The 24414-nt window shown below is 42.8% G+C and overlaps 1 protein-coding gene across 5 annotated transcripts in view; it reads right to left on the minus strand.

Annotated features, from left to right (window-relative positions):
- Positions 1-16906, minus strand: part of LDLRAD3 (low density lipoprotein receptor class A domain containing 3) — a 128586-nt gene extending 111680 nt beyond the window's left edge. For 3 of the 5 annotated variants that reach the window (XM_082057531.1, XM_082057528.1, XM_082057527.1), the window contains exon 1: positions 16757-16906. In XM_082057531.1, coding sequence (XP_081913657.1) covers positions 16757-16790 — 34 coding nt within the window. In that variant the 5' untranslated portion in view covers positions 16791-16906. Of the gene's footprint in view, positions 1-8958; positions 9018-16756 lie in introns of those variants that run through there. The other 2 variants (XM_082057529.1, XM_082057530.1) reach the window with 2 other exon arrangements.
- Between the last annotated feature and the right edge of the window lie 7508 nt (positions 16907-24414).

Below are 24414 nucleotides of genomic sequence, written 5' to 3' on the forward strand. Positions count from 1 at the left end.
CCATGAGCCAGCACGGTGACCTTGTGGCCAGGAAGGCCAATGGCATCCTGGGCTGTATTAGAAGGGGGGTGGTTAGTAAGTCCAGAGAGGTTCTCCTTTCCCTGTACCCTGGTGAGACCACATCTGGAATATTGTGTCCAGTTCTGGGCCCCTCAGTTCAGGAAGGACAGGGAACTGCTGGAGAGAGTCCAGCGCAGGGCAACAAAGAAGATTAAGGGAGTGGAGCATCTCCCTTATGAGGAAAGGCTGAGGGAGCTGGGTCTCTTTATCTTGGAGAAGAGGAGACTGAGGGGTGACCTCATTAATGTTTACAAATATATAAAGGGTGAGTGTCATGAGAATGGAGCCAGGGTCTTCTCGGTGACAACCAATGATAGGACAAGGGGTAATGGGTACAAACTGGAACAGAAAAGGTTCCACTTAAACTTGAGAAGAAACTTCTTCTCAGTAAAGGTGACGGAACACTGGAAGAGGCTGCCCATGGGGGTTGTGGAGTCTCATACTCTGGATGCATTCAAGACCTGCCTGGATGCCTTCCTGTGTAACCTCATCTAAGTGTTCCTGTTCCAGCAGGGGTACTGGACTAGATGATCTTTCGAGGTCCCTTCCAATCTCTAACATTCTGTGATTCTGTGAAGACTTTTCTCCTATAAAAGCAGCAGGAGGGGGCTTTCATTTAACAGAATTATCTTCCCTAATTTTTCCCTTCCCTTACTTCCTTCTCATTATACTTCTCAATACTGGCAAGTTACTTAAGTATACGGAGATCAGTAGTTTTCCACAAAAAAAAAAAAAAAACAAACAAAACAAAACAACCCACACTCTTACAAAGGTAAAAATATTTGGCCAAGAAGATGAATACTGTGCATAGATCATTCAGACCATAAATGCTGGGACCTTTTTAAATCTTGTTTTTATTATGAACAAAAAATGGCACCATCCTTCAAGATGTTTCCAAAAAAGGGTGTTCTTCTCTTCATAAAAACACTAATACTTAGTGACACTGCCACAACAATTTAATAGGACAGCCGTACTATCCTGTTAGCAGGAGATATTACACATTAGCAGAAGACAATAAGCCATACTGCCTAAGACACAAGATAAGCACCATCCTAAGAGACGGCTGATGTCACTGGATAATCTGTGGCCTCATGTATTACAGAATACATCACGCTGTTCTGTTTTCAGAGAGACCCATCCAAGTGCCTCCCTGACTAACTAATTTCCAGATAGGTCTTTGCTTGCCCATATGTAAGAGGATGCTCATCGCTCATTGCAACATAAAATTAAATTGCATTCAAGAACTAGAAAATCTGACATTGACAACACAGCCATGTTCTCCATTTCAAGTCTGGAAGAAAGCCTGTCTGCATCTCACAGTGCTTCATGTGGAAGGAGACTCCTGCGACACTGGCAGCTAGCACCAAGGAAAGAGGATAGCCAACAGTGAGGAGTGGCTTTCTTCAGCAATACTTCATTAATAATTTAACTGTTAATGGCCATGTAACTGGAGTGGTTGCAGGAGAAATTAACAGTATATTTGTCCATTTTTTTGCAAGCACTTCAATTATCTTTACTTTCTAGTTAAGCAACAGGGCTCCCCTTTTGTTCAAGGATAAGTCCATTTTAAAACTGATAAATGTGTTAAGCTCAATTAAGAAACACAATTCATTTAAATTTTTTAATCACCCAAAAAAGACTGAGTGATTCCTTATAGGTCAGGAGTGTCACACTCATTTTCACTGGGGGCCACATCAGCCTCGCCATTGCCTTCAGAGGGCCGAATGTAATTTTAGGACTGTATAAATGTAGGAATAGTAACATTCATACAGTTCTAAAATTACATTCGGCCCTTTGAAGGCAATGGCGAGGCTGATGTGGCCCCCAGTGAAAATGAGTGTGACACCCCTGCTAAAGGTCTTCACCATTTTCCTAACCTCCTATGCAAATAATTTTCATGTATTCAAATACAACATAGTCTATAACACTGAAAGGAAAGGCTTATGCACTCATTACTTCGCTGCAAGTTATGTATATAGATATTTCTGATTCAGGAAGTAATCACAAAAATAACATTACTTTTTACCATGTACACTTAGCCATGTTCTGTGAATTAGGTGAAAGTATAAATGGAAAACTAAGATACATAAAATATAATGCAATGCTAAAACTTGCCCAGGACTCCAGCAGCAAAGAACTTTGTTCTCAGTAAACACAACACAGGCTGTAAGTGTCCTACACCATATTCATGTGTTTCACACACAAAGCAGATGATATGGCTCAGGTATCAGCACTTAAATTATCCACTGTGGTTGCGTTTTCTCCACATTTCCAAATAAATAAATTTAAAAGGAATACACTAAATATTGACTGCATTATGACTGATGACTGCACAAAATTAACTGAACTTAAGCGTTACCAGCACCAACTAACACTAGCTGACTCCAAGTATGAACTCAAAGGACACTTGCACATATCTATTATACAATATCCCAAACACAGACCTCCTTAAGCTGATGATGAAAGTTCTTTCCACTTACACAGTCACTAAGATTACTCATATGATCAACACCTCATCTATAACATGCCATATGCTGACTCCAAAGAGGAAGGGACAATACACAAGGAACAACTAGCAGTGGGAACATGAGTCCTCTCAGCTAGCTGGAGGCTGTAAAGAAGATACCATCAGAAATCCAATGCCAAAGAGATGGGCTCTCCAGGGAAAATTACTTACTTTCTTCCTCTAAAAATCTACTGCCAATGTTACAAACATTCTTCAGCAGTCAGGAAGGTTCAACCCAAAGACAGACAGAGTATCTCATAGAGACTGTTACCAGAAAGGTAACTTTGCAGCTTCATTACTGTCATTATTTGAGTGCTCATTAAGAATTTATCAGTGTATTTCAGATAACCCTGTAAACAATATCTTTCAGGAAGGGCCAGACAATACTGACTTCTCATCACGCTCAGACACAGCAGACAGTCATGTTACTTACAGAGACTGCCAGAGACAGGTGACACTGCAACTTTTCCATTATGTCAACGTATCTTCTGTGCTTCAGAAGGACCTTATCAGCAAGAAGTACAGGCTAACAGAGATGCTTTGTGATCAAACACTTATTTAGCACAAAAAATTTTGAGCATCAAGATGCAAACCATAGTAAAACTTTAAATGTATAGACATGAAAACTTCTTTGTCCCCATGTATGCCCCAACCAGAGCACAAAACTCAGTGTCCCACTGGAAACCAAAATCCAATTACTCATCCTCACAGACCAGCCCAAGACTCAATTCCTCCTCCTGCTGCACCAGTTTTACATTGGATTTGCTCCTCCAAAGCTCTAAGAATATCACTAGTGAAAAGGAGCACAGAACCAAGCATTTTGTTTGTGGAAAGTAAAGGTTTAAGCCATTGTAGTCAGAACTTGAAATTACTATTTTGCCCTTCTCAATTTGCTGTCTACCTTTTTTTTTTTTCTGTGAGACATTATAGATTCAGGAAAATACTGTGAAGGTACATTATTGCTCAAGGTATCTGTAGGAAACAATTATTTTGCAAATATAATAGGCTCAGGCAGGATCTCTCAGCAAAGGATATTTTTTTAATAACGATATTGCAACAGCAGGTATTCTACCTAAAGGTAGAACACAATGGTTTAATGCTAGTGTGCTGACTCAGCCTGCTCCCTGACAGGAATGCTAGCGATATAAGCTTCAGGAGGTGGAAGATTAATGCCAGTACTTGCAACATAGTTCAGCCTTACAGACAGAATCCCTCTCAGGAAAGAGCAGCTTTCCGGGTAGAATTTGAGAAGACTGGAGACAGGGTTCAGCCATGCCACAGATGTCTATATGATCACGTTACACTGCTTTCCTTGGCTTCAGTTTTCCATATCTGTCAACGATTACTAATGCTCTCCTATTCCATGGGAATGCTGCAAGCATCCATAACTTATGTTTCCATGCTGTTCAGATGCTGAGGAGGTGGGTATCTGAACATATATATACTGATGAGTAGCTTTCCAAATATATATACTGCTTTTTAAGATGCATCATAAAAAATGCCACATATTAATACTAAAGCCCACAGGTATATCTTGAATAATTTATTCTTCAGTAGTAAACAGGCAAAGTCAAAACCAAATGAGAAGGTATGTGGCTAATACCCTGTCTAGGTATTCTGATTAAAATACAGGTAGGCCTACCCCCATAACAACTGAAACTCCTACTTCCCAGCTCAACTACCAGATTAACTGTCCTCTTATTTACACTCATGGGGGCTCAGTAAGAACTGCTGGTATGGTCTTAATTTTTTGTTTTCCTCTTGCATGTATACATACCTACCCCTTTTGTTTAATGCTGGGTGTGACTTGTGGAAGGAGAATGGAACAACTTGTATAGATTCATAATCTGTTTTTAAACAAGCTTCACATTTCAAGGTATCCAAAATGACTTTCCCCTGGAAATATGCAATGACTATCTCCTGGTACAGCTGCTTACACCTAGGGTTTAATTTTGACAGTTGAGCTCATTTAAACTGTTCTCTAACCAAATCATTTACTACAGCATTTAAATAACACATTTTTTCCAAAACAACAGGCCAACACAGTCCTTCCAAACTGAAGTAAACACCACTGGAATATTTACTCAATCTATGCCAAGTTAGTTTTCTTGTAGTTTGGGAGGCTTGTGTTCCCAAACACCCAACTCATCCTACCTTCAGGGGCAAGACTGGCAAAGGTGGAAAGAGTGCCCTGTTTCCCAAAGTCACTGCCCCTTTGAGATAACCCATATCAGACATGCTTCCCAACCCAAACAGAGATAACTACCAGGTATTTTAGAAGTCCAAGTCATGTGGGTTTAATTTTAACAGGATCTGACAGGTCTTATGCAGGTGTCTTCAATACAGGCCAAAAGGAAACTAAGTTGATCACTTCTTAAATGGGAAAGTCTGTTCACAGAAGTGGGCTGCCTAATTTTGCAGCTGATGAGAAAACAAATGGAGCATGAACACTGCAGGAAAAAAATTAAACTGTGCTTTGCAGGTTAAACGCAGTTTCCCCACAAAACTATTTACAAGGAGTAGTGGCAGTCACCCAGCTAGCAACTCTGGATTCAACTTCAGTCAGGGCAAGAATATCCTGCCAGTGATCAGAACTGCTTTTTGTATTTTCAGATTTCATTTGACTCAACTAATTGGCCATTAAGCTCCAATAAGTTGAACATTTATCTGCAGATAACACAAGAAATAGGAAAGTAAGCAGCCTGAGGCTACCCTGAAGACTTTTAACCAAATAGCAAGGCAGAGCTCCATTACAAGAATTCATCAGAAAACCTATATAGTCCATCGGCAGATTTTCTAATGGGATCCATTAGAAATTTTAAGGATAGTCAAACTGATGAGACATCAAGTCTAACTCACGTAGAAGTCATTAACAGAGAGTCTTTACCTTTGACAGCTTGAAAGATACCAAAGCTGCTGCACACTGGGCATTTCTGCTGTAACAAGCATGCATAGTTTTGCATAAGAACAGCAAAAACTTAATATACTATATTTAAAAAAAAAAAGTGAGACTGATGAAAAGGTATAGCTGTGCAAATGAATCTCATCAAGTACCTGCTGCTTCTGGGTGGATTCTGTTGATGTAACAGAGAGACAAACACTTTTATATTTTACCTCAAAAGAGCCTACATCCAGGAACTCTGAATCAGGAGTTCTCCAAGAAATGGCTACTAATATCTCAGTTGTTGAAAAGGACAGGCATTTCAAAAAGAAAATCACTCTAAGTTGCAGTGCAAATAGGAAATTATGCTGTAAAACATTTTGTTTCTACATTTTATGAAAAACGGAAGGAGGAAGAAATATGTCTATTACGTTCTTACCCATGATGAACATATAATTCAACTATGAAATAAGGTCACTGAAACTATTCTGGACTCTTTTTTGGGAGAGAAAGGTTGCAAGGAAATAAACATTTCAGAAAAGCATGATGCTGTCACCAATCCTTATAGAAAAAAGAAAAAGCTGACCACACTACAACAAACTTGCAATTTAGAAGTGAACACTCCTCATGGCAGATTTTTAGAGTACAACTGGTACTGTAAATTTGTATTGTTTATAAATAGTCTTAGGAACTCTACTATCAACGGCCTTTTCATCTTCCAGGTAGTCTGTTAATGTTCTAGTCAAATCAATTTGATCTTTGGTCAGAAGTACACTACAAATTTGCTCATTACACACAGCTCTGTTTTCAGAGGGGTGAAAAAGAATTGGCTCCTGAAATTTGCTTGCAGATCCGTGAGGAAGCCCTCCATCTGATGATAAAAGGACAAATGCTTGTGGTTTGTTTTAGAGCTCATAGGCCAGACTATTAATATTACAGGGCTTCACTTTCCTCTTACCTTCACACTCACTGATATTCAAAGACATTATATTCACAAGACAGAAAATGCCTGACAATTGGATGTAGATCTCGCCTCCAAAGATAGGGCTAGCAAACAAAAATTTCTTAAGAGAATGTAAATCAGAATTCTAATAGGACTTAATAATGGGGAAGAACCTTGGTTACACAGCAAAGTGAATGATCTGTTCATTTAAAAGTTCACAATGTGGTGGGGTTTTTTGGTGGTGGTGGTGGTGTTTTGGGTTGGGTTGGTTTTTTGTTTTTTGGGTTTTTTTTTGTTGGTTTGGTGGGGGAGGGGGGGGGGTTCGTGTGTGTGTGTGTATGTGTTGTTGTTTTGGTGTAACTCCACACAGGTTTGTATTCCGATTGGTATCAGGCATTCGAAGTTCAGCCAGCACTTTATTAAGACATGAGACTAACGTCAGCCACATGGATTTTTTGGTCCCTCTCCACCTTCTTTCCACCTTTCAAAAGCCTTTCTTAAAATAGAAAAAAACAAAGAGCCTTTTTTGAGTTTGAATAGACATCAGTCACCACAAACACTGTTGTTGCTTGTTAGCCAATTTTGCATTATGCCTTATTAGTTTAATGAGTTAGTCTTTTAAAACTGCTTGAGCAGTTAGTGCAGTTCTTCCAGACTCAAAGATTTCACAACCACAGTTTGCATTCTACCAGCCTGAGCAGATACTGATCTCAGCATCTGTATTGTGTCTTTCCAGCTACCCAAAAAAGCAAAGCTCTAGACTGTTTTACAGTATGTCAGGTTCATGATAAGACATGTTTCTTGTTCTGATGATGGAAGATTTAGTCCCCCATCCCCAAGATCACCCATCTAAGATCAGTATCAGAGCCCCGAGCAGTCCTGGGAGACACTCATTCTCAAGACAAAATACATGCACTTCTGGTTACAGCTAGACTATGTATGTTCTAGTAGTGTGCAGTTTCACATAGTTCTTAAGATTGCATAGTTTTGGCCCTAGCCACAAGGGCAACTTGTGCCACCGAGAGGAGACTGGTTAGCAAGTTAGGAGTTATTTTTGTCTTTGAAGTTCATTGACTGCAACGTCTATCTTTTGGAGGTCCTAAGAGCTGACTCAATTTATCTGTTCATGAAGAACTGATGTGCTTTGGCAGGTGAAGCAAAGTATAATTACTCCTCATATTAAACAACACAAGCAACTGCTCTTGCATGTTTTATATCAACCTCTCTTAACAGTGCCCATATTCACAAATTATTTAGCCATTTATACATGCATACCTTGCATTGTGTGTCAAGTGAATATTAACTGTACTTCATAAATGATCCATGAACAACTGAGTAATTTACTCAAGATGCACAACTGACCTGTAAAACTGTACCAAGAACCCAGGGAGAATATGTCCCATGCAGTCTGCTCTAACCAAAAACCACCTTCCAAACTCAGCTAGAGCAGAAATTCCACACAGCCCCACCCTGGGCCTCAACACACAGCACAGCTGAACAATGGATGGGGAAATGCCAGGGAGAAAAGCAAGTCCAGCAGCATAGAATCATCCTATGCAAAATTTCCTATGTAAGTGATTTCATATTCCATTAAATGTAAGATCCAAATCAAGAAGAAAGATGAAGCAGATCACAAACTACAGGAAAGGCACACTCACTAGAGAAAAGTAATTGGATTGTGAGGGTATAATTTTCTAAGTTATTTTCTGCTGGGGCTCCCTCTTCAGGAGGCACCCAGCTCAAGCTGCTCTACAATGTATCTTGCAAATAAATCATTTATTTTAGAAGAATTTCTGGAATCCCTGCCTGAGTCTCTGCTGCTGGAAACCCAGGGAAAAGAAACTTCCTTAACGGTTTGGCACCCCAGATGGAACCCTAGGCCACCACTTTCTGAGTCTCTCATCTTCAGACATCCAACCGCCAACAATGGATGAGTTCATCTAAGCTACAGAAGGTGTTACTTAAGTTATGTGTGGGCAATGACCATGTTCCCTGCAAGGCAACCACTAGCTAGCAGGTTCAGTACAGCCCTGCACAACAGATTTCCTGTGAAGAACACTCTGGACAAGCAACAGTACTACAAGTTGGCAATTCTTGCCCTGTCTTATAAAAGGGGGAAAGAAATGCAACTTGCCAAATACATGGATTTTCATAATTACATCAGTTTGTATGTCTATATCATGCTTCACAGGTTTCTAAACTGTTCTGTTTCAAGAATCTTAATGGCTTACTCTAACAATAACAAAAAGAAGATAAAGGAAAAACAGGAACACTTGAGAAAAAAAAAATCATCAAGAAAAACCTACTTATCTTGCATCCAACTCCCACCACCAAGACAGAATATTTCTCTCAAGGCAAAAAGCTATTTTGAACTGTAGAAAAATACACCTGTTATTTGTAGCGTATAGCTCTTGACTAAAATTAGGGTAGCACTAATAGCATAAAAGAAAGATGGGAAGAAAGAGTTCATGTCAAAAAAAACCCGATAAAGCAGGTAAAAGGGAAGCAAGTACAGTGAGGAAAGAAACAGATCTTGCCCAAAGTCATACTGCTGATCATTAATACAACCTGGAGTAGATCCTGCAGCACTAAGACTCTGAACAGATCTGGCCAGCAGTGTACAAGTCTTCAGTTGATACAGATACAGCTGGCAACTGCATTCTGTCTGGAGCTCTGTCATCTGACTTGTTAACAATTCAAGTGATAAATTCATGCAAAACATATCAAACAAGATGAAGGACTCCAAGGATTGAAGGAACTTGAGCACAAAGTTATACTTAGTAGCCAGAATTCACATCTTAATGTTTAATGGGACCACAATCTATTGCTGCAGTAATATTACTGCATTTTATCAAGACCAGAGATAAAAAGCCCACAGGAAAACTTTACTTAAAAATGAACTTTCCATCCAACAAACTCAGCTGTTTCAATATAGACTGACATAGGCTACCTCATCTGATGTAACTGGTTTTCATCCAAAACCTTCAATAAAAGAGCCTCAAACCAGAAATCTTCCCCCACACATTCCCCCGGAGCCATCTGGAATAATAAACCGTCTAAGCAAATGAAAAGTAACATCCCAACACCAGAGAATCATAGCACAGTGTGGCACTTGGGGATTTTAATTTAAAAGAACAAAACAACTCAGAATCCATACTAAAGAAAATATAATAATAATTATAATAATAACAACAACAACAGAAAGACCAATACAAAATACACCACTAAAACTGGCAAAACTGTCCTTCTGGTCCTATAGAAACAAACTTTTTCATAACACAACAGCACCCTTCAACCATATTCAACTTATACGCTTACCAACCTTCAATAAATTAAGCCTCACAGGCTGCTCAAGAGATACAAAATCTAATTTAAAACTGAAACCTCCTGGCTATCAGGACTTCCCCAGATCTGCCATGAGTTCATCAGCCCCTAATCCCAAAAGATCCCATACAGCAGGTTAAAAGCTCATTCTTACAGTACATAGATAATTTCAGCTGAGTTTCACAGCCGTACCACCTTCCACTCATTACCTCAGCTCCCTGTTCACTATGACACGGCAACTTACACAACTGTTTACTCATACACAAAATGCAGATTTGCTGTTATGTTGTAATTGTACCCAGATTCACAGCTGTTCAGGCCATGGCAGGAAGGCTTAAGGATCCCAGAGAAGAAAGTTCTCACCAGCCACCCTCCCACAAATTGCTTCCATATTTATTTTGTTCATCTGGGCCCTTTGGATTATCCACCGTGTGATTCCCCAGTCTTTCAACACATTTCTCACACTAACAGGAACTACCTGTTATTTCTATCAAACTTTCAAAGAGGACATATTTGTATAAGCTGCAGCTAAATTAGGTATCTGATTCCACACGCTCCTTTACAATCAAGATGTGGACATCTGTGCAAGTAGCCGAGACCAAGTACGAGCAGAGACCAACAGCTCCATTTAGAAATCTCCTCACTGCCTGAACATTTCCCACATGCAAATTAAAACACAAACACACCGATAGCATTACACCATCTTCTCCCTTAGAAGGACTTTTCTGTCCTGATAGCCAACACTGCATGCAATATAAGGCTGGTTTAAGCTACCTTTCAAATCAGACAGTTTTACAAGCACAAGAGGCTGCACAAAAAAAAAAAAAACTCAAACACATCATCAAGTTACTGCAGTTTAGCAAGTTTCTACATGTCAAACAAGCACCTATGTGGATACACATCAGTCCACAATAAATGCAAACCTCCACTGATCATAAAAGTTTTAAGTTTAATTATCAGAAATACTAATTCAGTCAATTGCTTTCTGGAAGACTGTTTGCCAATTTTTTTTTTGTTTTTCTTGAGCTTTTTGTTTAAATTTTACTCTTTTTTTTTTTAAACACATATGAGCGCCACCTCAAAAACAGAGTTATGATAAACTGATTATACTAATGGCTGACTATACAGTGACCTCCAGCCATAAGCTACTTATATTTCAAGCAAAGGGCAGTCTGTCATTCCATGTTTCTCTTTAGAGATACCTTAAAATACATCATTAAAACTAGTTTCACTTGAAATATTCCATTCTACATCTTAGCATATCCTGTTATGAGATCTTGCCAGAGTAGAAGAGTTTTCCTTTAATACTTGGAAAGACAAAACCACACACAACCAACAACTATTGAGACACAAGATCTTTCTCCCTCCTCATCTTCAAAACCTACCTGCTGCTAACGAAACCATTTTCAAGTTCAAACCCTGAAAACATCAGTTTAAATACTTACCACAGAGTGCCTTCCACCAAAGATAGGATATCCATAGCTTCATTTTGCAGCAGGTAAGAAAACAGAACACTGACAGCCTACAAGGCTTCCAACCAATTCATAAAACCCATCATTAGCTTCCACAACAGACAAGATACTGAAATGAAGAGCATTTCTATCATCACAGTGGATCTCACACTACAGATTTTCCAGGTCTGTTCCATTACTGCTTATGCAGACAGAAAGAGCAACCACAGAACAAGATATATCACAGAAACTATTCTGGCAAGATTTACCTGTTTGGAAAAAGAAATTAAAAAAACAAAACAAGACAAAACAACACCCCTACCCCCACACAACTCAGAACAAAACAACAACTAACACCACACACACTAAGTCTGTTCCCAGGTGATAATTTTGTATTAGGCCTTCCTACACTACTGCCCTGAAACAGAGAGATGCTTGAACCTAAGCTCATTTCATCATTGCTGCCTAACAAACCATCATCTCCCTGTTACAGTCTGCTAGATTTACAGCAAAGGGAGCCATTTTATTTCACACTTGGTAGATAATCAGCATACAAAAGGAGGTAGCATGCAGTTTACTGTTGTTATTATAAACATATTATAGTACCACCAGGAAATTTTTTTCATCTAAACTATGGAGCTTGCTAGTTTCTCAGTGTATCAGGCACTGCAGACTGTAAGTTTATAACATTTTATTTCACATTTGTACAAAAGGTGCCTTTTTACTACCTCTTTTAGTTACCAATCTCCACTTGAAAGGAGCTATTGAAGGAGGAATGTTGTTTTCACAACTGTGGATCTGAGGTCTTATCCAGCAAGGAGAGACTGAGGGACATACAGCTATCAGACCTTGAATATAGAACAAAACCTCTCTGCACTAATTGCAGAATGCAAAGCAATTCTTGTGGTTAAAAATTAAGCTGAGGGGAAAGGTAAGAGAGCCGAGAAATCATATCTTAAATGGAAATAAATAAGTAAGGGGAGAGGCTCGTTAGAATTGGATTAGTGAGAGAGGTAAACTGAGGCAGGACATCCAGGAATCGTCAAGTAGGCTGTGAACCCTGTAGTACCCAACCAATGGGAAAACAGGGGAGGGAATATATGGCCAGGATTAGAGGAATATAAGCAGGGGCTTTTTGCCCTGTTTAGTGTGCCTACCGTTAAGTAGAACATCTGGTTTTGCAAAATCGTTACTAAAATATGCTTTGCTGAGACATCCTGCCTGAGCCCATTATAAGCAAGATAATAGTTTATTTGAGATTTGGGGGCTCATTCAGGAGGCAAAGTTGTCATTTTGGGGGTCCCTATCACCAAAAGACGGAAAGGCGTACCCCACTGATTGCCATGCTTCTGTGGATTGTCAGTGGGGGCTCCAGGAGGGACCAAGAGAAACCCTGAGGCTGTCACAACATGCGACTGCAACACTACAATCATGCTTTCACCCTCACACTCCTTGGCAACTGTAGGCAACTGCTGTGGCTAAGTTATTCCAAGTGAGACAGGACAGCTGGAAGCTCCTGGGCCCTACAACTCCCCTCACGCAAGCAGCAACAGGAACCTATGGAAGCCAAGGACACATGCCTTTCCCTGACAATATTCAAAATCTCTGAACTTTACATGAAACCCACAAAAACATCTTTTTACTTCAGTCCCTGCATCAAAAATGTACTTGCAAGAGTAAAATCTGATAACAGCCTCAAACACGAAACATCCAATAACCAGTAACTGACCTGAGAGAACCTGTCTGTGAGCGCTAGCTCCTGTGAGAAATCCCATTCTCCCCAGCATGGATATGGAGCTTTGCATTAAGGTTATTACTTGCTGGCTGCTTTCATCATGACCACTGGCAGACTTAAGTCTTCAACAAATATCCAATGCTTGTTGTGTATCACCTATTTCTCTTGTTACTTTGCCAAGTTGGAAGTTTCTTTACTTGCCAAAGCTATTACAAGAATCCTTGTCCATCTCTAACACACTGACATGCCATACAAGCCTGCAGCTGGCCTGCGTACTGAGAGAGAGAAAAACACCGGATCCAGTTCTGAAAAACACTGTAGACCCAGTTTAGGAGTTTGTAAGAGGATTGTATCAAAATACAAAATAGATCTACTGGATACACAGGACAGGTACGAGTCTCAAAGCAGAGAGTGGTTTTCTTGCTTCTACTTACACTTCAGCAGAACAGAAAGGTGTTCAGCAGTAGTCTTCCCATGCAGTACACAGAGATTTTCAGCAAATATATTCTACTAAATGCAATACCTCTGAATCTCAATACAACTGAAGACCCATGTAAGGAAATAACAGGTATTTCCTTAGTTGCATGGGGAAGTCTCAAGCTAGCGGACATTACACAGCAGAGTTTAATGTGGTAACATTACTCTTCAAGCAGCTCCTACCCCTGCTTGATTTTGGAGATATTCTGTTCTAAGCTTTTGAGACGTAGTTGCAAATTGGGATGAAAGCATTTTTGTGGCCCTGCATGTTTATGCAGTCTGTGGAACAGGGTCCTGACTCCAACAATATTAGACCAAAAGACTTGAGGAACCAAGACGCAGAAGCCTCCCCCTAATACAGAGCAAGCTCAGTATGTTTTAAGAGATGTAATATCTGCATTATGTATTCGACTTACACATCAGAAAGGTCCTTACACTGAACTGTGACATCTTGGGGACTCTACTCAGGAATTCCAGCTGTGCACTGCAATTCTGACTCTCCAGCCAGCTAAAGACTGACATTTTAAAGACCTACTTCACACCTAAAAAAAGGAAAGTTTGTATTTGTCAGAAAAAAAAGTAATCTTTTTCCACTCACTTTGTAATCATACTTCTTAAAAGCAGTTCATTTACTTAAATATTTTTGACTCCTGCCATCATTTCTCTCCTTAATGGACAACACAGGTTGAAGAAAAAGTTACATAAAACTGTGTTCAAAATGTATTAAGTAGATTTAGGGTTTTATGAAAAAAAAAAAAAAGTATTGAAGATATAGCACAGTGGTGGTCAGGATTATAAAGAGTTCGTTTTTCTATTAGAGACATTTTGTTGGTTTATTCAGCTATAATATACTTGCAATTCTCTGAAGCAAACCTTTCCTAAACTCACTGTAAATGTGTATAGCTCAGAAGAAGAAAAAATATACATATATTTGTATATATATATATGCTCCATGTATATATATATGGAAGAAGATAAACATAAATGCCTGTTTTCTAACTAAGAAAATTTATTCTACACTACTTATCCTGATGATGTTGTTGCAGTCTAAGCTGGTAACTGGTATCCTTGCAGGACCCAGCCTATATCCAGGAACTCCTGGGCTGACACTGAACCAAAGCAAGGCACTGGGAACTGGGTCAAATCATGGCACACACAGAACAAGAGAAGGGGATCAGAGCTGGGCACAATCTTCTTCTACTGGCAAGAGTACAGACAGACGAAAGAGACTGGGTGTGCACATGCCTGAGGGCTTGATGAAACTTGAAATGAGGCAGGGACTAGAAAAAGAAAGCAAGGGGACTGCGGAGCTCCCGTGCAGGGAAAAGAATGTAAAGTTTCAGATCAACAGTCTTTCTGACCAATTATCAGCTGCAATTACAAACTGAAATTAAACCAGCCTGGTATAAGTTCACACTATATATCATAACAAGATAAAATCTCTCCCATGTAGGCATCCTTTCAGGATCAAAAGCACTATTTGATCCAACTACAATACTAAGAACAAAAATGCAAATGAAAGATGAAACTTTGCTTTGCAAATCTTTGCTCATACAATCCGAGTCAACAGTTACTTCTGCAGACTAAAGAACTGTTCAGACAGAGATACTATCCAGTGTTTATTGTCTGTTAACTGAAATTGATCCCCATGGTTTCAAGGTTTTCCATTTGTACCCAAAAAAGGTTCAGCAGGAAAAAAATCTTTTCAGGAGTTATTAGAACTAAAATTCAAAACAGAGTGAAGTTCATGCAGAAACAAACTAATTCTCCCTGTGGGAAGCCTGGCAGGTATGCCAAAATATCCAGAGGAAGCAACATTCAAAAACAAATCCCTAAAGACTCCATACTTTACTCTTAAAAACAGAACACATTAAAAAAAAAAAAAAGGCTTCAGAAAGCTCTTTGAATCTGCCCCAAAGTAAGCCACAGCCTCTGGTTAAATAACTGCAGAGTAACTATTGAGCAAGTTTGCAATTGAAAAGCTGAAATACTAACTTCCCTATGAGAGACAGATCTTGTTGGTCACTACCCCCAGTCCAAGATAGAACAGCAACATGGGATGTGGGTGACTGGGAAATCTTCCTATGTAAAGATGAGTATCTTGTAGCATGGAACCCTCCATGTTAGTCTAAGGGTAATAATACAAGCAAATATATTCAACACACGTAAATGTATATCTTGCTATGAATAATTAGGTGAAATTTGGGCAACATTACTGTAGTAAAATGGAAATTTATAAGGAAGAAGGTAACAACGCAGATAAACAAACCTGAGCTTTGCCTGAAGCATTCCGAAAAAGGAACCGCTGAAATAGTTTTGCAAAACACCCACAAACCTACACAAGACTTAAAAAATGTTACAGATGAAGTTTGCAGTTATCACTGCAAGTCCTACACTTCTCCTCCTTCCTACCCATCTACAACAAACTCAAAGCAAACTTTTATCATGGAAACTGTAAAACGTATCAGTTCTCCATGACAACAAATACTCTTAAAAAAAAATTTAACTTTATAATCTGAGTTTTACCCACTGTGTGTATTCACTTCATCGCCAAGGTGCAATTCAGGAACACACACAGCGGCATGCAGCCAAGCTACTTCACAATTGCAGCAAAGCTGCACACAACATCATCAGCTCGCCGATTCTGACAGATATATGGCGACCGTGAAGTAGGGAGGAAATAACTTATACAAAATTGAGTATTAACAAAAAGTAACACTCCAACCCCGGCAGGACCCAAGCGCTTCACTAGGTGCACGGACCTTGGCGCTGCGCCGGCCAGCGCCCGCCGCGGTCCCGCCAGTCCGGCCTGCCCCTCAAGCGGCGGACATCAGCTGCATCCGCGACGGCCTCCTCCGCCCCGGGAAAGCCTCGGAAGGAAGGCCCGGGTCGGACTGGCCCAGCCTGTACCACCGAGGCCGCGGCCCTTTTGGCCCGGCGGCGCCTTCGACGCCCGGATCGGCCCGGAGGCACCCGACCCCAGTCGCCACTGCAGAAACTTCCCACCCGTCCCGGCCCCGGCACCAGTCCGGGCGCCGCGCTCACGCCGACCACCCACATCCCCCAGTGGCGGCGGTGGGACCACCCTGAGCACGCCCTGAGGGGAGAGAGGGAGGGGAAGGGCGACGTGTGCATGCGCCCGCCCTGAGTATCACCGCCCGGCCACCCAGCGAGCCACGGGGCAGGCGATTCCCTACGCCCGGCCCGCCACGGGGAGGGGAGAGGAGCTATGGAGATGGGAGGGGAGGCCGGCGGCGCTCCCGGCCCGGCCCGCAATGAGACGCCGAGAAGAGGCGGTGGGAGGCCCCGGCGCCCTCCTCCGCCGAGCGTAGCACACTCCCGGGCAGCGCCCCAGGACGCCGCCACCGCCCGCACTCACCCGCCGAACCCAGCAGTAGCCACAGCAGCCACATAGCCCCAGCCCTGGGCGCTCCGCAAACTTCGGAGCTACTCCGCCGACCCTCCCCCGACGGAGCCCGCGGCCGCTGGCGGAGAGAAGGGGGGAAGGGCCAGAGGGCGGTGCCCGCCACCGCCCCGCCCCGCAGGCTGCCACCGCCCCGGCCTGCCGGCGGGTCACCACACCCCCGCCGGGGCGGGGCCTGGGCTCGGGGAGCCGCTGAGAGACCGGCGAGGGGCCACGCCCCGGGCCCGAGAGTCGGACAGGAAGTCTAGCGGGCAAAACCAGCCAGGACCCCCGGTGCATGGGGCGTTGCCTGGAGCCCGCCCCGCAGGATCATCCCTCTCTCCTAGTCAGGAGAGCGGGCAGCGCGGCTCGGATTGTCGCCGAGCATGACAGCCCTGCAGGCCGCGCCGGTGACCCGGCCTTTTGCTCCATGGCTGTCATCTGCAGTGCTGGCAGATCGCACGGCTCTGCTTCGGCTTGGCTGGTAGCACTGGGATGTTGCTGCTGGCAACGACCAGCGAGTTGCTCGTAGTGCATCGCGACAGCACACTGAGAGCTGCCTCATCTTTCTCAAAACTGTTGTGCATCAAACACCTACAGCCAGTTTTGAGGACCGTGGAGGGTTGTGTTGGCATTAGCGTGTCATACACCAAACCCACCACTTGCCGTGTAGTGGCAGGCAGGAGCACTTCAGTGATGCCTGGAAGAGTTTAGGTCAGAGCTGCACCCCTGCAGACAGCCTATATCTTCATGAGGCACATAAGTGCTCACTCTGCCCTTTCTGAAATAAGGAAGGGGTATGGTGCTCTGAAAAAGCCTCCCTTTCCACTTTCTGACACTCCTCTTATCTTCATTCCCTAACTGGAAGACAAGACATTTTCATTATAGCCAGTTAATCAGGGGTAGCCTGTGGCATTTAATATCCTTGTAAACCTCTGAAACCGAGCATTTAGGAAACTTAAATTGCATTTTCAGCCTAAGGGCCCAATCCTGATCCCACTTGTCTTCAATGGGAGGAGGAGTGGGCCTCGTTTTGAGGAACATTATTTTTCAGTATGTAGTGACCAGGAGTGAAGAAACCCATGTTACCATATGAAGCATTCTGCTTTTATGGGAATATCGCTGCCTGTTCATTAAGTGGTACCTTTTGATTGTAAAGTATTCCTCTGTGTGTGTGTCAAGTGCGTAAGTAGATCTGCATGTTCATACAGTGAAGTTTAGCTCCCTAAAAAGCTTGCAGCATGTATTTACTAGCTGAAGAAGAAAACTTAGTGCAGAAGATATTTTAGCTAAGAATTAAAGCCAGCTGACAAGAGTAAAAACCTGCCGAATGATTTCTAAAGCTGTGTTTAGCTAATCTGCACAAAATACTGTTTCAAGCAGAATTCTTAGAATTCATTTTTAGTATAGTCAGAGGAGCGTGAGGACATTTATTGGTAAGGATTTCACATCATTTGAAAAAAATGAATTTAATTTTTTATTTAAAATAAGACTTTTGTACAAATATCCAGATTCAGTTTCTGTTCTTTAATAGTATTTTAGCTCCTGATAGCTAATTCCTATGTGGAACTCACCTTGGGAACCAGTTTCCAGAAGAGGACTTGAGGTGAAAGAGTTTATTCTGAACACTGAGGGATGTGACTGTGGGAATTTCCTCTGCCTACCAGGATTCTGATTCTGCCTGGGGTCCCACTGTGACAACCCAGCACAGCCCATTTCACCACTCAGTGGGCTTGGACCAACTCACCCTGACTATATGCAGCAACAGGAGTTAAGAGATGAAGCAAGGTGGATGGGTGCCTCCTTGGCAGTTACCAAAAAACAAGATCTAATTCACTAAGAGGCTAAGTAGGAAGCTCTCAGGCTAGGCTGTGAAAGCATTTTATTCACCTCAGTTTCTTAGCACAGGATAAAGGATCCAGTGTGATTCATGGTTAACTTGTGGATATTGGGTTACCTAGTTAAAAGTGTAATCCCTGTAAAACAAAAAGATGAAGGGAGAGCAAAGGCAAAGAAACCTCAGTAATCTCATCAGGCGAAATAGCGCACAACGTTGGCTGCTGCCAAGCACATCAGAGAAGGCTCATTAGACCTTGGAACCTGGTGTGAAGCCCACCAAGATAAACCAACCAGGAAACTGTCTCCCAGATGCCTTGAAAATTAAGGGTGGTTATTGCCTACAGGGCACATTAAGGGATGAAATGGGAACAGCATTTTGGGAACATTCAAGAATTAATATACAGTGTTTAGGGCGAGGAGCAAAGGAGGGGAAAGGGAAAGATTCAGGTGGATCAGGGAGGAAAAAAACATGGAAAATAAAGGGAAAAGCGGATGAAAGTGGCTAGCTAAGTGTAGCTGAGCCCTGTGTTTGATCACCACAGTCTATCCTATAATCTAATTAAATCCTGTTTCTAGCTGTGTTACATGTAGGTGCACTGTCAGTTCTGAGTGTGTGTGTGTGTGTCAACACTAGCAAACTTCAAACTAGGTTAGCCCACAACAAGAGTTCTGAGTAGCAGTAACTGAGTGGGACCACAGACCTCAGATAAACAACACACATGCTGATTCTCTTTACCCTCCTTCCAGTTTTATCATCACATGGGGTGGAATAGGAAAATTCAGTCTGTAAAAAATTGGCTACAAGACTGGTGCTACAGGCAGGGCTTTGGGTTCTTTGATAACGGCTGGTTTTACAAGACACCAGTCCAAACAGTGATACGTGGGAAAGGTTTATCTCACAGGGGCAGAAGGATGTCGGGTCAGGAATTAGCAGGGCTCAATGGGAGAGCTTTAAACTACACTCAAAGGGGGCTTGCATCAGTGGGGCAGCACTCTAGAGTTGATGAAGGCTGGGAGGCCTCCTTGTCCCCCTAGGGTGAAATAGGTGTGCTCAGCTCACTCTCTGAAATGCCTGTACACCAATGCGTGCAGCATGGGGAATAAGCAGGAGGAGTCAGAAACCTGTGTTTGGGCAGGAGATTACGACCTAGTGGCAATTACAGAGACATGGTGGGACAGCACACATGACTGGAATGTGGTCAAGGATGGCTATGTCCTTTTCAGGAAAGAAAGCCCAGCCAGGCGTGGTGGTAGGGTCACTCTTTATGTGAAAGAGGATGAGGAGCGAGTTGAGAGTCTATGGGTGAAAATTAAGGGGCAGGCTGGCAAGGGTGATACTATCGTGGGTGTCTATTACAGGCCACCAGATCAGGGTAAGGAGGTTGATGAGGCCATCTACAGACAGATGAGAGCAGCCTCGCAACTACAGGCCCTGGTTGTGGTGGGGGTTGTTAACTTCCTTGATGTTTGTTGGAAGGACTACTCAGCCAGCCAGCCACAGTCTAGGAGGTTCCTCCAGTGCCTTGAAAATAATTTTCTGATGCAAAGGGTGGAGGAGCCGACTAGAAGAGGTGCACTGCTGGACCTCACCCTCACTAACAAGGAGGGTCTGGTTGAAGTGGTAAAGGTTGAGGGCTGCCTTGGTTGCAGCGACCATGAGATGGTGGAGTTCAGGATCTCATGTGGCAGGAACAGGATAGCAAGCAGAATTGCAACCCTGGACTGCAGCAGAGCAAACTTTGGCCTTTTCAGGCAATTGCTAGGGGAAATACCATGGGCAAAGCTGCTTGAAGGTAAAGGGGCCCAAGATAGTTGGTTAGTGTTCAGGGACTGTTTCTACCAGGCACAAGATCAGAGCATCCCAACACATAGGAACTCAAGGAAGAGAGTCAGGAGACCTGTGTGGTTAAACAGGGAACTGCTGGGTATGCTCAAGTGGAAGAGGAGAGTTTATAGATCATGGAAGGAGGGTCTGGCCACTTGGGGAGAATATAAGGCTGTTGTCAGAGGGGGTAGGGAGGCAACTAGGAAAGCTAAGGCATCCTTAGCATTAAACCTAGCGAGAGAGGTCAAGGACAACAGGAAGAGATTTTTCAAGTACATGGGAGATAAAACTAACAGCAGAGGCAATGTAGGCCTACTGATGAATGAGGTGGGTGCCCTGGTGACAGAAGATACAGAGAAGGCAGAGATACTGAATGCCTTGTTTGTCTCTGTCTACACTTCCAGAAGCTGTCCTGAGGAGCCACATACCCCTGAGACCCCAGAGGAAGGCAGGACAATGGAAGAGTTTTCCTCAGTTGATGAGGACTGGGCTAGGGAGCAATTAGGCAATCTGGACATCTATAAATCCATGGGTCTGGATGGGATGCACCCACAGCTGCTGAGGGAGCTGGCTGAGGTCATTGCTGGGCCGTTCTCCATCATTTTTGCCAAGTCTTGGGAAGTGGGAGAGGTGCCGTAGGACTGGAGGAAAGCATATGTCACTCCAGTCTTCAAAAAGGGCAAGAAGGAGGACCCGGGTAACTATAGACCGGTCAGCCTCAACTCCATCCCTGGGAAACTGATGGAACCACTTGTCCTTGGTGCCCTCTCAAGGCATATCAGGGATAAGAGGATCATTAGGGGCAGTCAACATGGCTTCACCAAAGGGAAGTCATGCTTGACCAACCTTGTTGACTTTTATGAGGACATAACAAGATGGATGGATGATGGCAGAGTGGTAGACGTGGTCTACCTTGACTTGAGTAAGGCATTTGATACAGTCTCCCACAGCATCCTTACAGCTAAACTGAGGGAGTGTGCGGCGATTAGAAACGACACATACCAGGACGCAGATAGAGATTCACGCAGAGGCAGAGATCTTGTTAGGAAGGAGCACAGAGCCTGGCCAAGCAGAGAGCTGACCTAGGCCTAGGCTGCCTTCTTTATTCACCATTGACAATTTATAGGATTTACAGGTACGGGCCTGGACTAAGATATTTACAAAAGGTGTTTTTCTACTAATTGTTATTAAAAACACACAAAACTCATGTGATGCTTGTCTCACTTGTTTTTCCACTCATTCACAGACCAGGCCCAAGGACATTCACACATCCCATGCACTTGGGGGCAGTTATCCGACCCAAAATACCATTCTCACGAGTCTGGGCTATAACCTTTTACAATTATGAGAAACATATTTCAAAGTAATCGGTTCAAGGCCCTTTATATATTATTATGTTAGTATTATGTCTTTGACCATCCAGATGGTCATGTTAGTATTGATCTTCCTTTATCATCCAGGTGGCTGGAACAGCATATCTTGCTTTCCCACATTTTGCTTTCCAACAGGAGTGTGGTATAGACAACCGAGTAGAGAGGGAGACTGTGAACTGGCTGAAGAAAAGACGCCAGAGAGTTGTGGTCCATGGGGTGGAGTCTTGTTGGAAGCCGGTATCTAGTGGAATGCCTCAGGGGTCAGTAGTGGGGCCTGTATTATTCAACATATTTATCAACGATTTGGACGACGAAATAGAGTGTACTATCAGCAAGTTTGCTGATGACACCAAGCTGGGAGGAGTGGCTGACACGCCAGAAGGCTGTGCTGCCATCCAGCAAGACCTGGACAGGCTGGAGAGTTGGGCAGGGAAAAATGTAATGAAATATAACAAGGGAAACTGTAAAGTCTTGCATCTCGGTAGGAACAACCCCAGGTTCCAGTATAAGTTGGGGAATGACCTATTAGAGAGCAGCGTAGGGGAAAGGGACCTGAGGGTCCTGGTGGACAGCAGGATGACCATGAGCCAGCACTGTGCCCTTGTGGCCAGGAAGGCCAATGGCATCCTGGGGTGTGTTAGAAAGGGAGTGGTCAGTAGGTCAAGAGAGGTTCTCCTTCCCCTCTACTCTGCCCTGGTGAGACCACATCTGGAATATTGTGTCCAGTTCTGGGCTCCACAGTTCAGGAAGGACAGGGAACTGCTGAAAAGAGTCCAGTGCAGAGCAACAAAGATGATTAAGGGAGTGGAGCATCTCCCTTATGAGGAAAGGCTGAGGGAGCTGGGTCTCTTTATCTTGGAGGAGACTGAGGGGTGACCTCATTAATGATTACAAATATATAGAGGGTGAGTGTCATGAGAATGGAGCCAGGCTCTTCTCGGTGACAACCAATGGTAAGACGAGGGGTAATGGGTAGAAACTGGAACACAAGAGGTTCCACTTAAATTTGAGGAGAAACTTCTTCTCAGTAAGGGTGACAGAGCACTGGAACAGTCTGCCCAGGGGGGTTGTGGAGTCTGCTACTCTGGAGACATTCAGAACCCGCCTGGACACATTCCTTTGTAACCTCATCTAAGTGTTCCTGCTCCTGCAGGGGGACTGGACTAGATGATCTTTCGAGATCCTTTCCAATCCCTAACATTCTGTGATTCTGTGATTCTGTGAACTGCCTTCATATCACCAGGGTGGATTTCTGGTTTTGTACCTGGAAGCAAGATGTCATCCCAGCTCTGTTGCAGACTTTGTGTGGCTTTAGCAGGTCACTCTTGTCCTCCCATGCGTTAACTCTCAATGAAACTACAGGCCATCGACATCACAAAAGTATTGCAAGGATAAATAAATAATTTCAGGTTGCTCAGAATGTGGGTAGATTCTGAATAGCTACCAGTAATGCAGGGTACCAGCTGGTGATCAGAACAAACAAGGAATATACTCTGAAAAAAAAGTTATTTTCTTGCTTCTATTAGCTTCACAATAAATTATGCTAGAGTAACGAAGAACTGTGCTTAGCCTGTGGGCTTGGCAGGATCTGTTACAAGAAAGCCAGTTCTTGTAGCTTTGCACACTACGGCTAAGGGCTAGAAAGGGAAATTTTCTTCAGAGCCAAGCTCATCAGGGAAGGCTTATCTATTTCCTTCCTTCACTACACTAAAAGATGTGGGATTTTGCTGCTGGATTTTAGTTTTCAAATGCAGCTTCACCTATTGCCCTGTCTTGAAATGAAATTATAATTCCTCTAATCTATAGAAATTTCAGTCTCCTGATATCAAACATCATTTAGTGAAACCGCTCGTGATGGCAGTGTCCACATGGCTCAAGTAGGTTGTCTCTTCCACAGGAAGGCTTCAGGGAAGCTGAACTAGGGACAGTTGTAATGGAAGTACTGTATAGCACAGGTGCTGAATTAGATGGAAGAGATACAGAGACTTTCTCTCCATTCACATCATAGCTGTATTCGGTCCTGCTTAGGAATGTCTTTGTGGCAAATCTGTGAATAAATCAGGTGCTCTTTCAGCAAATTGTGTGTCCAAGTTTGGGCTTCTGATGACAGTAGAATAGGTGTGAGGATATCTGGCTTTGGCATAAAGTTCTCCATATTACTCTGTTGCCAAGGGGCAGGCATTTTATCTTTATAATGCAAATCTGCCACCAGGACTGTGGAATTTAACATCTTTTTGGTTACATATTCTTGTGAGATGCGCAGATGAAAGATAATCAATAACATAAAGGGTTTCCTGTGAAAAAAAAAAAATCCAAAAGTATATTGAAACTAATCTCTGTCAATTATTAGCCTAAAGAGTACACTTTTTAGGTTATTGGGGATAGCAGATTGTCTTCAACTCATATTGGCAGACGTGCTGGTTCTTACTCTGGGGGACAAAGGATTATTTAGAAGTACATTGCAGAGGATCCGCATCTTCAAGAGAACCTGGCCTCCCTAGGAGATACCAGTGCTCAAATTTTTCATTTCTCATTTCTAACCAGCTCAGTATACAATTCATATTTCTTTTCACAATCAGTCCTATAATATAGAAATT

Source organism: Streptopelia decaocto (genome assembly GCF_964273445.1).
Source record: "Streptopelia decaocto genome assembly, chromosome: 7".
In the NCBI taxonomy this organism is placed as follows: domain Eukaryota; kingdom Metazoa; phylum Chordata; class Aves; order Columbiformes; family Columbidae; genus Streptopelia; species Streptopelia decaocto.